Consider the following 13,076-nt stretch of genomic DNA (forward strand, 5'->3'; position numbering starts at 1 on the left):
TTCCGTGCCACGCTTCGCATCCATCAAAGCAGTAGTGATGTAAGGCACCTAATAAAGAAACAGAATTGGAAAATTTATCAGAGAAGCATGATAGTGGCAGCAACACTGGATTGCAAACCCGTATCTTTGCAAAAATCAATTAAATCCTATAAACATGTACATCGTATTGAGACAACTACCTGGCATAATAAAACTATACCTGTTGCTGTACCTGCAAATTTCAGTACACGATGATTAATAAGCTAACAACCATAACAAATACAGGCATAGTTAACTATCAAAGCTCCATTGATTCAGTTCACTTTTATATATGATTTTTTAATAAAGTTGGTAAAGTTTATTTTAACGAATAATACCACAGATTAATTAAAAAATGAATGATTCTGATGGTCTTAGCTTTAGATTAAACTTTGGGTTGTAGATGAGCAGCTTGAGCAGACATTCAATCAGCACTGATGATCAAGGCCCCTAATCTAAGTAATCACACACAAAAGATTAACGTGTACCAAAAAAAAATATAAATTTGCAGTTCACATAAATAAGGTGGCATAACATTTGTGCCTCCTTTCCGTTCTCTTTCCCAAGACATCAAGGGAAAGCATATTCATCCATTCTGCTACCCTACCTACTAGATATGATATGAATGAATACATCTGACGAGTTTTCCTTAAAAATAATAATAGAAAACAAAATTCCTTAACCATAACCAGGGAAAACTCCAATAAAAAAAAATCACATTCATTTGAGCTATCACCTTCAACATTTCAGCTACTGTTGTTAGTTGATGGATTGTCAGTTGTGTTCTTCTGCTGTTCTAAGTTTACCAGGTGTATACCATCAAATAAATGTGCTTTCTTTGCTAAATATGTAAATTTTTTTTTTGTTGGCATTAAACCCCAACCTTCTCCTGTGCACCAAGCAGAACAAAGAAACTTTAAGAGGGGAAAAAGTAGTAACCTCCATTATTGAATGATCTCGTTCAGCAAATGCAGAACCAACACAACCTTGGAAAAATTTAACCTGCTTCTCCGCTTCCATATTCTGAAAAGGAAAATATAAATAAATGGAATCAGATTACAAGGATCAATATTATGATGGCCAACCTACCCTGAAAAATATCCCTATTGGATGCCTTTCTCTATCCCTACTGAAAACAATGAACCATACCACTGTCAATTTAGACTCTACAAGCCAATCATTAGTTTTCATGCAAAAACAAGACCGTCTTATCTTACAAAAACAAAGGTTGAGGAGCAGCATTAATTGATGTTACTTTCCAGTATTAAGACAGCTTATTACCATTATAAATGATAAACAACCAAAACAAACAGCAATAGAAAAGCATAGAACATTGAAGGATCATAGAACTCTTTTAAAACAGCTTATTATGAAGGATCATAGAACTCTTTTATTATGATGGCCAGCATTATGAAGGATCATAGAACTCTTTCCAGTATTAAGGCAGCTTATTACCATTATAAAATGTGTAAATTCTTGTAGTGTGTGAAACCCTCCACAATTATGAAGGATCATAGAACTCTTTTAAAAAAGCATAAATCCACTATCCATATTGACACTTGTATCGTGAGCTTTTGGAAGACGATTTTATGAATTTGGTATCCCTTGGACCAAACACAACATTGAATCACGACCTTATTTTCTGCTGATAACTCTAATGTAGTCATAACCATTGATTTTAGGTCATTTCCCAAGGAACAAAGAAAATTATATAACATAGGTATCTAGTAGGCCACACATAACTCTTCCACTTCCACACCTCAATGTAACAATGGCACAATCACTTTAGACCTAATTTTGGAGTGTCCATATCTTGAGGGTAAAGCGCTTGATACAATAGTAAAGGTTAAGGAATCAAGCATCTGGCAGCAGAATGTGGTTCAAGTATAAGGACAAGCCACTCTTTGAGGTTGTGCCTAAAGGCCCAAGGTTGGGTACTTTGTGCACTTTGATGGAACCACCACTTAAGATAAGTTTCTTCTACTTTTTTAGTTATTCAAATACCAATTAAAATACAGGATGAATGGCCCACTCTAGATGTATGGCAATTGACCAACCAAAAGGAACAATACTACAGTAGAAGAATACAAAGGAAAGATCACCAAGTACAGATGAATTTGCAATGGAAAATCCACTTTTAAGTGTTCAAAAACTATGGTGGTACACGGCACCACATCTGATCTATCTCTCTCTCTCTCTCTCTCTCTCTCTCTCTCTCTCTCTCTCTTACACAGACACAAGCACATTCATAAGTGGTACTGTTCAACGCTTCTTTAATGCATTTAACTTTTGTCTCATCTATTCATTTTTATGCATGTTTTGGATGTACACAGACAAATGTGGACCATTAGATTGTAAGTCAGAGAACAAGTTGGATAATAAGCTGGCATGTAGAAGTACTGAATGAAGATTGACTAGAGGATTACTCACTTATTTGAGCTCCCAGCCTTCTGCACACCTGATTTGAACAATCTGAATCACATAAAGGACAAACGTTAAATAATGAGATCAAATATCCTGAGAAACTTCCAAAGTTCAGATTAAGTGCACAACGATACAAACCCATTACTGAACATATCTAAAGAGCCAGCGATCATAATCCGTGCATTATTTCTAGCCTGCACCATATAAGAATTTTTAACAAATATGATTCAAGTTTGGTAGATCTCAATACAAAAAGTTAGCATTTATCCACTTAAAATATCTAAACAAAGACTTGAACCGTTGTCAACAAATATGATTTAACTATAAGTTTGGTAGATCTCAACCAAAAAGTAAGCATTTATTTATTTACAATAGTGAAAGACAAATAAAAAATAAAAAAGACTTCGACCTTTGTCAACTATAGTTAAAGTTCCAAAGTGAAACCACATAAAAAAGAAATTGGTGCAGGAAATGATTAATGCAAATGCAAACCATTCATGAATTACTTATTTCAGTTATGGGCAAATAAATATTAGATGGTCAAAGCACCCAAAACAAATGTTAAAGAATATGAAGTTCAGACATCCCTGCCAATAAGAATTTTTTTTCAAGAAAAATTTCACAAGAAATTAACTAAAAATGTTAAGATATAGGCATATAGCATTTTTTGATCAGCAGATATAGGCAAAAAGCATTACAGAGATCGCTTAAACAAACTCCAAGGCAGAAAGAAAACTTGGATTTTGGATTAGCAGAATATGTAGAAGGAACAGCAGCAACATACCTAAGGTTATATATAAGGGTTGGCTTAATGAATAGAAATTAATCTCAATTTCACACGTCTCGACTATATATATATGTGTGTGTGTACTGATTGGACTTGTCCAGTGAAAACCAGTTTGATCAAAAATCAAAACTAGCACTTTCTTGTACAATTCAACTGACAGCAATGTACAAGAAATGTTTCCCTCACCTGTTATGCAAGCAAAAATCTAGTACTCTCTTGTACTTGTATCTATGTTTGAGGGTAGGAGGTGAGATGATCCAAATGCAATGCTGTTAGACAACTAATCTAAAAGCTTAAGCAGATGGAGAGGGTTTGGTTAAGCATTTCAATCATCAACATTGGACTAAACATAATGAGAAATTATTTCCTGTAAACCGTAACGCCCTTCAAACCTGACAAAGGCTCTAGAAACTTGCCTGATAATTCATATGCATTATCCAAATGTAGAATAATTAAGGAAATAAAAAGTGAGTCTCAAAGCATATCAGCTACCGAGGCTTACTGTTCAATGAAGTTAGTGATGTGTACAGACACAGATAATAAAAATAAAAATAAAAATAAAAATAGAAAGGCCCTAGATAATTTTACTGAAGCACTTGTACGAAAGAAATCTTTACCATTTTCTGGTGCTGATTTAAAGCTTGTAGTTTATGTTGCTCATATTGATTTCTTCTGCCTTCCTTCTTTAGCTGCTTGAGAAAAACGTCATCAACAATACATTCAATGATATACGTGCATACCATAAATAACATGTTCAACTAGTTTGCCTCTTTCTTTTTTTTTTTTTTTTTCCTTTTTGATTAATTAAATCTGAAGCATGCATAAGTTAAAACTTTTATAAGTGAAACATGTTTGCTTTTTAAAAATGAAGAATCCCAGGTTACATGGATAACTGGGAAACGTCAAGTACCTGAAGCAATTCCGTCTCATGAGAGGCCTTCCTGGGACAATAGTTCACCACCAAACATTGTTAAATCAATCTGCAAAATAAAGTTCAATTATTTGATAAGTAAAAATAAGATAATTTGGAGAGAAAAAAAAAAAAAAACTGCTTAGAAAACAGAATTCAAGACAGGCTGTTCTTATACAAGCACTCTGTATAAAAAGTTTAGGTGAGTATATATTTCTTTTACCAGGTACACATCCATAATGTATAGAGTCTGCTATGCGATCACTATTGACTTGTGAACCACCGGGCATATGCAGAACTTCGTGGTATAGAATTTCTGTAGGTATACCAAATGTCCAGTGCCTCTAGTTATTCTGTTGTTCTGGGTATCAAGTTCTGTGTCATTCTCTCATTCACTTGCTAGTGCAGCTCTCATTTCAGAATTGCGATGACCTGCCCAAAAACCAAGCATTTTCCTGTACATTGTGCTAAGCTGATATTAGTAGGAAATTTATGAAAAGTATTGTTCCTTCCACTAACATGAAGTTTAATTTGCAATTCGGTGGAAGCATAAACACAATGTCTAATAGATAGTGAACCACAAAAACATCAAGCAAGCTAGACATTTGAACAGAAAGGCCATGAAGGATCAACGCCAGGTCAAATCAAGCAAAACAAAGTCTTATTGGACCTTGTCCACCCCTTCAAAATAAAAAAAAAAGTATGCTCAAAAGGACTTCTGCAGCAAGATTTCTAATGTTTGAGCAATAAAATTTATTATGACCCTTTGACAGTAATGTTCAATAAATTACTAAAAGGAAAAACAGAAAGACAAGAAAGAAAAATAGTGGCTACTATGGAGATTTCATTATTATAGATAAGAATATCCGCTGTGGGTTACCCTGCTGAGCTTAAAGGATACATTATAGCAGATGGCATTTTCTCTATTATAACTACGACCTTCAGATGGTAATTAAGTGCCCAAAGAAGATACACACACAACAAAAATAAAATAAAATCATTATGTTCTGCCATTAGATGCGACAGACTATAGCATGTTTCCTTTACCACCATAACCCACTCTTCCTTCCCCACTATAGACCACAATGATTGGTAACAAAATTTGGAGAGAGAAAAATTCATAACATAATCCTAAGGGTTTGTAATTAAGATTTTATTTATTTATTTTATGGTGCACCCTTCATAAGTATTGGGGAGCGAGCTTGCACTGGCTACTATTCAAGATCAAGACAAAGCTAGATTTATAAATGAAGATATGAATCAAGATCTAGGAAAAGGAAACATTTATCCCACAGGAAAGAATTAAGTCAATAAAGAGAATTAAGATGCCTCTTTACAAAGTTGGAAGTGATATCATACCACTCAACCTTAGGAATGTGATGAGAATACCACACAGTTGCATCAGTTGCTATTATAAACAATGAGAACTGAAATAGTTGGCTTAATCTACAACCATACCCAAAGCCATCTCAACAAGAAGTAAAATAACTAGAGCAAGGAGCCATGCCTGCATAATCAAGATAGTTAACTATGTCGAAATTAAAAGACATTGAAATGAAAATTAAATAAGAAAAAAGAAAATAGCAATTAAAGAATAAAAGAACCACTTAATTGCTTTCTCATAAATTTCTTGTCAGTAAAAGACTTCCAAACAACATAGCTCTTATTGGTCAATCAAATTTCTTGACAGTTGCTCAAAGAAATTAGTAAATGGAAATTTTTGAAGCCTTGTAAGCGTATTGATGTTTACTTGTATTCTTGCAAGAATTTAGGAGAGAAAGAGAGTTACTTGTATTCTTGACAGTTACTTGTATTCTTCCAAAATGTATGCCATTAAGAAAATTTTACTACCATTCAATCCAAGTTCTCTAGATGTGGGAACCAATTCAAGCTCTTGTAGAATTTCCAATAGAGAAAACTCAAATTCATCCACAAGAGCCTAAGAATTGAAGTAGTTTTAATTCAACAACACAAAATAGTTAACTAATGCATTTAGTTGTAGTACCTTCTTAAGGAAACTAAAACCCTAAAATTGGAGTTAATCAATGAGTTCATGTTTTTCCACATACTCGTCGTACACCTAACCTAATCATTATTAAAATGCCTTTATTCTCATTGTTAATAGGTCTACAGTTTGAAATGTCCAATTAAGATGCGACGCAGAGAGACAATAATGTGTTTGGTTATCTTGGAAACGACTTTACTTGGAAATGACTTTAAAGCAACAGAATCATCTAGTAGCATATGTTGATCATCTTTGACAATAAAAAATATTTAATGAAATTGTTGCTTCAACTTTCAGATTCATTGAAAATGATCTTGGCTTTGAGTCACATCATCATCACTTTCTACATCTTTTAATTTTGTGAATGCATTACACTCTTAAAACTTTATTTAGATGCGTTTTATATAAATGGTAAAATTAATATCACATTTCCCTAATTGATTAACTAACTAGCTTCAATCAAATATGAGTTCAGGGTATCCTCAATTGAAAAATGCAAAAATTATATTATCATAACAACTTCAAAGCTTTCTCAATCAGAGGTTATGAGATTTATTGTTCGCGTCAATTAATTTCTTAAAGAAGAACAAGAAGAAGAAAGCGTTGCTATTGATTCTAATCGTATCTAAGCTCACAGACTCTTAGGTTTCAGGAGAACCTCAGTTTACGGCAATCTCCATCATCAGCGGTGCATTTTGTAGTCATTGCTCATAGAGTCAGTCCATTATTGTGAGAAGTATGCTGTTGAAATTTTTTTACTACGTAGTTCCAAATTTAAATTTTTCGCCTCCATGTAATCCAAATTCAGTAAATATTTTCTCAAAACTGCAGTTCAAAGCTTCTCAATCATGAGTAACACTCAATGAATAAGCAGCAATATTGGCCATTTTTTCATATCAACAGTCTCAGCTCCAATAAGTAATTGTCTATCACTGCAAATCAAGACCTCTCATATAATTTAGTAAAACAATACTTTAAAGTTCCTACCAAGAACTTAATTTAAGAGCAAAGACAACTAATCAAGACCTCTCATCCTATATTTAGTATAACAATACTATAAGTTCCTAAAATAACTTAATTTTATGAGCAAAACGTTTGATGCCCTTGTTCCAGCCACTCTTCACATTACAATGCAGATCCATACGAACGCAACAAGTACAGAAAGAACAAAAATAACCAATATTTTCCCTATAATATTTACTTGTCAAGAGGATATTGATCAAAATTGATTTAAAAAAATAATCTATAGCAAGGAAAATTTTCGCCCTGATGAATTGTTATGTTCTGATTTTTGACAGCATAGAGACAAAATTGGATGACAAAACAATCAGAAACAAGACCCATAATAAACTCATCTTCAGTTTCATAAATAGCATACACATATCACCTAATTAATAACATCCACAGCAAAAAGAATAATACAAACAAACAAAATTCAAACAATTATCAGAGAAAATATAGATAAAACAGAGCACAAGAAGCTTAATTATTTACCATGAATTGATCGAGCTCCTTATCATCGCCAATGCTACCATGGCCGAGACCCGAATACTTCCCCACCACGTGCTGCGATTGAGCGAGCTGAGCGTCAATCCTCGGCAACTGATCCACCAGTGTTGCGATACGCAAGCACGCAACATGAGCCGATAACAACTGCTCGTAAAGTGGATGCGCCAGAATTTCAGATTTGAGCCTAGCACTCTGCCAATTCATAACTCCCTCGCCACCACGAACATCGCTCCCTGTTATCTCTCCTCCATTGTTCTCCACTTTATTGTTGTTCAAATCAGCCGATTCGTGCGATATCGAAGAAAGGGACCTCGTCGGTCGCCGCCTTCCCTTGCCTCGATGTTGCCTCCCCTCGCCTAGCTGCCGGAGTCGTCTGCTGGAGTCGTCTACCGGAGTCACATCGCCTTCATCTCCATGTCGTTTCGTCTCTGCATCTCTCTCAAAGACGGGTTGGGTTAGGGTTATGCAACAAATGAGAGAGAGAAAAAGAGGCTGAAATTCAAAGGGAAAAAAAATACAAAACGATTGAGAGAGAGACAGAGAGAGATGAGCGCGACTGAGAAGAAGAAAAATGAGGGAAATTTTGGGGGGAATTTTGGAATAATTTGTTAAATTTTTTTTTTTTCAAACGTGGCAAATGGGCGGGTCTGAACGAGTAAAAATAGATTTTGTATTAAAAATTTGTTTCAATTTTTGAAAATTATTTTTTTGAGTTTTTAATTAGTATTTTTTTATTTTTAGTGAATTTTTTAATATTTTAATCAATTAAAAAAATATTTAAAATATTTAAAAAATCAACAACTAATCAAGCTATTTTTTAATTATATTTGGTTCTAATGCTCGGTTTTCTCAGCAAACAAACAGAGAAGAGAAAATTTTCAAAAAAAAAAAGAAGAAACAATTTTGCATCAAAAACAAATATACAAACACAAGGGTCTAAAAGTAAAATAAGAGAGAAGCACAGATCGATTACAAAACAAATCAATCAGAAAGTGTATGTATGAAAATCAAATGATAGAGATTAAAAAGAAAAAAATCAAAAAGTATGTATGAAAATCAAATGATAGAAATATAGATATTATTATTATTTTTTATTTGGTAGAAGTAGGGGTAATATTTTAATGAAAAATATTTTCCACTAAAATAAAAGTTTATTTTCTGTGGTCAATAAAAAATATTTTTTTACAGCCTATTTTTTTTGGTTAGTAAAAATCATGAACTAATTTTTTGTGGTAGAGGAAAGGTAGCGACATTAGTGGTGGAGGTGGTGGATAAGAGATGATGGTCGTGGTGGTGGTGATGGCGAAAAATATTAGTGGTGAAGTTGTGGTAGTTGTAGTGTAGATGGAGTGGAAGGGGTGAAAGAGAGGTAATGGTAGTAGTAGCGGCAGTAGTGGAGTGGTGGCGATGGTAGTAGTAATGGTAGTCGTAAAGGTGAAGTGGCGACAGTGGAAGTAGTGGTGGTGGTGGAATGACGTTTGCAGTAGTGGTGAAGGTGGTAAAGGAGATGGGTGGTGAGAGAGAGAGAGAGATGAGTGAGAGACGGATAGAAGAGATAGAGAGAGAGAATAGAGCGGGAATGGAAAACAAAAACAGGCGGGAATAAAAAATATTTTTTTTTGTCAGAAATGAAATTTAAATAACAAAATAATGTCGTTTAACTTTCTTTTCTTTTTTTTTTTGCGACGGGAGTTGCCGTCGTCAAAAAAAAATATTTTTTGTTAAAATATATATTTTTTTGTAATTAATGATTTTTTTTTTTGTAGAGGATAGAAAGTGGCAGTAGTGGTGAAGGTGGTGGATAAGAGATGATGGTGGTGGTGGTGGTGGTAGCGGCGAAGGAGATTAATGGTGAAGTTGTGGTAGTGGTAGAGTAGATGAAGTGGCAAGGGTGAATGATAGGTAATGGTAGTAGTAGTGGCAGTAGTGGTGAAGGTGGTGGATAAGAGATGATGGTGGTGGTGGTGGTGGTGGTGGTGGCGAAGGAGATTAGTGGTGAAGTTGTGGTAGTGGTAGAGTAGATGAAGTGGCAAGGGTGAATGAGAGGTAATGGTAGTAATAGTGGCAGTAGTGGTAGTGGTGGCAATGGTAGTAGCAATGGTAGTCGTAGAGGTGAAGTGGCGACAGTGGTAGTAATGGTGGTAGTGGAATGGCATTTGCAGTAGTGGTGAAGGTGGTAAAGGAGATGGGTTGTGAGAGAGAGAAAAATGAGTGAGAGACAGATAGAGGAGAGAAAGAGAGAGAGAGAGAGAGAGAGAGAGAGAGACAAAGACAGAGTGATGAGCAAAAGAGAGACAAAGTGGTCGCTAAAAGTGCATTTTCTTGTAGTGGATAGATAAATCGAGAGGGAGCTCAGTAAATAGAGAAGATAGAAGGGAGAGAGTAAGCAACGCGAACATAGTGGGAGAGAAAGAGAGAGAGAAAGAGAAGAGAGAGAGAGGGATAAAAAGATAGAGAGTGAGAGACAGAAAAAAGATAGAGAGAGAAGAGAGATGAACGAGAGAGAGATAGAGAGAAGAGAGATGAACGAGAGAGAGAAAGAGAAGAGAGATGAGCGAGAGAGACAGAGAAATATGAGAGAGATAGAGAGAAGAGAGATAAACGAAAGAGACAGAGAGAGAAAAGAGATGAGAGAAGAGATAGATGAGTGAGAGACACACACAGAGAGAGAGAGAGAGACAGAGACAGATAGACAGAAAGAAAAGAGTGATGAGTGAGAGAGAGAAAGAGAAGAGAGAGAGGAAGATGAAAAAATAGGTGAAAAGATATAGACAAAGAAAGGGGAAGAGAAAAAAATAGTGAAAAGAGATAAACGAGAGAGAGACAGAGAGAGATGAGCGAGAGAGATAACGAGAAGAGAGATAGAGAAGAGAGACAGAGAGAGATGAGAGAGATAGACAGAGAGAAAGAGAGAGAGAGAGAGACAGACAGACAGAGAAGAGTGATGAGTGAGAGTGAGAGTGAGAGTGAGAGAGAGAGAGAGAGACAGAGAAGAGAGACAGAGACAGAGAGATAGAAAGATGAAAAAATGGGTAAAAAAGTTTCGTGTCTAAAGCCTCATTTTCTAGTAGTGAGTCATCTCTATCATTCATGGGTAGAATAGAGGTGCGGATTTGGGAATTGTATATTTTATATAAAAATCAAATTGAAATATTTTATACAATCACACCTATTTAGGGAGTGTGATTAAAAAGTAGTAATGTATATATAATCACACTTTAATTAAAATGTGTGATTAAAAAATATATATATAATCACACTTATTTAAAAAGTGTGATTAAAAAGTAGTAGTGTATATATAATCACACTTTAATTAGAATGTGTGGTTAAAAAATATCTATATAATCACACCTATTTAAAAAGTGTGATTAAAAAGTAGTAGTGTATATATAATCACACTTTAATTAGAAGGTGTGATTAAAAAATATATAAATAATCACACTTTAATTAGAATATGTGGTTAAAAAATATCTATATAATCACACCTATTTAAAAAGTGTGATTAAAAAGTAGTAGTGTATATATAATCACACTTTAATTAGAAGGTGTGATTAAAAAATATATAAATAATCACACTTTAATTAGAATGTGTGGTTAAAAAATATCTATATAATCACACCTATTTAAAAAGTGTGATTAAAAAGTAGTAGTATATATATAATCACACTTTAATTAGAAGGTGTGATTAAAAAATATATAAATAATCACACTTTAATTAGAATGTGTGATTAAAAAATATATATATAATCACACTTGTTTAAAAAGTGTGATTAAAAAGTAGTAGTGTATATATAATCACACTTTAATTAGAATGTGTGATTAAAAATATATATATATATATATATAATCACACTTAATTGAAAAGTGACATAAAAAATAAATATTATCACACTCAATCAAATTAAGTGTGATTAAAATATCAATCTAATTTTTTTTATCACACTTCCAATAAAAGTGAGATCTTTTTTTTTTTGTCAAAGTGTGATCTTTAACTATTTTTGTAGTAGTGTATGCTAGGAACCTTTGACAAAGAAAAAAATAACTGAAACGAAGGAAGTACAAAGGAAATAGAACAGAGATTCAGATAACAAATTGAGAGAGAGAGAGAAATAGAATATAGAGCAAAGAGCGGACAAATCTACCTGAGCTAGAATGAAGAGGCGATGGTGTAGCACAACAACGGTAAATGGCGAAAACCTGACGGTCGACAAATACCTATGCGAGTGTGCGATTGTGAGAGGGAGAGAATTTCCAATCGTGAGAGAATGGCTGTGCAAGGTGAAAATCGTGGAGATAGAATAGGGGTTTTACCTAGCAGCAAAAAAAAAAAAAACAGAGAGGGGAAATTGGGAGAGAAGGTAAAAAACAAGGTCTTGTTTGGTTTGAGTTCAACTTTCTATTTTATTATTATTATTGTTTTTACTCATCCAAAACAAGCTTTCTACTCTTTTTAAATAAATTTTAAAATTAAAAATTATTCATATACTTTATAAAATTATATAACATTGATAAGTACTTTTGAGTTTATTTGGTTTCAGTTTTCTGAATTTAATTTTTTAAAAATTGAGTTTTTTTTAGTTAATATTTTTAAATTTTAATTATTTTTTAAAAAACTTTTTTAGATGCACCTTACTTAGATGTATCTAAAAAGTAAAATATTTGTGAAAAAATATTTTAAAAAATTAAAAAATACAAAAAATATACAAAATTTTGTTTTTTTTTAATTTTTGATATTTAGTGAATTTTAAAAAAAAATCACAAAAATTATACTTTTTAATTGTATTTATGTTATGTGTGTCCAAAAAATTTCATTTCCCCCCTCCTGGTTGTTCAAATTTCCCTCCCAAACTTGTGGCGACCAAAAGACCAAATTAGTCGCAGAAAAAGTACCTTCGCCGACAAACTTTTTTAGTCGCCAAATCTCAATCAACGGCGACTAAAATATTGGTCGCTAAAAATACAAATTTGGCGACTAATTTTTTTTGGTTGCTGAAAATAAATTATTTTTGGTCGCCAAAAAATATGTGACCTTCCGCGACTAAATTTGTAGTTAGTCGGGAAAAGTATACCACTTACTGCGACCAACTCATTTTTTGGTCGCCAAAATATAACCTTCCGCGACCAATAATATTTGGTCGCCAAAAACAATGATCATTCGCGACTAATTAATATTTGGTCGCCAAATGTCATTTTTTTGCGACTAAAATTTTTTTGGTCGGCAAAAGTGGTCGCCAAATGTGTAAATTCTTGTAGTGATGGGAATACACAAAGTCATAAGCATGCAACAATGATACCAACCATAAAGATGCAACAGCATGCAATGCGGTAAGCCCACAACAATACATAAATACATGATCCATGGACTTACACTAAGGATGGATAGGCTTCAGCCATGCCCAAAACAGTGGCAAAAGTGCCAAGAA

At 33.7% G+C, this 13,076-nt stretch overlaps 1 protein-coding gene across 2 annotated transcripts; it reads right to left on the reverse strand.

The window, feature by feature from the left end:
- Positions 1-774: 774 nt before the first annotated feature.
- On the reverse strand, positions 775-11,976 carry LOC114274333 (uncharacterized). Of its 2 annotated transcripts, none has more exons than XM_082909307.1 (6): positions 11,796-11,976; positions 4,363-4,594; positions 3,847-4,209; positions 2,581-2,636; positions 2,449-2,490; positions 775-1,041 (listed from the first exon to the last, which is right to left on the reverse strand). In XM_082909307.1, exons 3-6 carry the CDS (start codon positions 3,979-3,981, stop codon positions 963-965), a joined length of 312 nt encoding a protein of 103 aa, XP_082765433.1. In that variant the 5' UTR covers positions 3,982-4,209; positions 4,363-4,594; positions 11,796-11,976; the 3' UTR covers positions 775-962. The 2 variants fall into 2 exon arrangements, with proteins under 2 accessions (XP_082765433.1, XP_082765434.1); XM_082909308.1 differs by lacking the exon at positions 11,796-11,976 and adding an exon at positions 7,639-8,258.
- Between the last annotated feature and the right edge of the window lie 1,100 nt (positions 11,977-13,076).

This window comes from Camellia sinensis, chromosome 15, assembly GCF_055761805.1.
Source record: "Camellia sinensis isolate YWXY chromosome 15, ASM5576180v1, whole genome shotgun sequence".
Classification (NCBI taxonomy): Eukaryota; Viridiplantae; Streptophyta; class Magnoliopsida; order Ericales; family Theaceae; genus Camellia; species Camellia sinensis.

Coding starts and splice junctions, on each gene's coding strand:
- LOC114274333 (XM_082909307.1), bottom strand. CDS start 3,981: ATGTTATTTATGGTATGCACGTATATCATTGAATGTATTGTTGATGAC. Junction 2,637..3,846: donor TAAATCAGCACCAGAAAATG/GTAAAGATTTCT, acceptor TATATGGTGCAG/GCTAGAAATAATGCACGGAT. Junction 2,491..2,580: donor TTAGATATGTTCAGTAATGG/GTTTGTATCGTT, acceptor TATGTGATTCAG/ATTGTTCAAATCAGGTGTGC.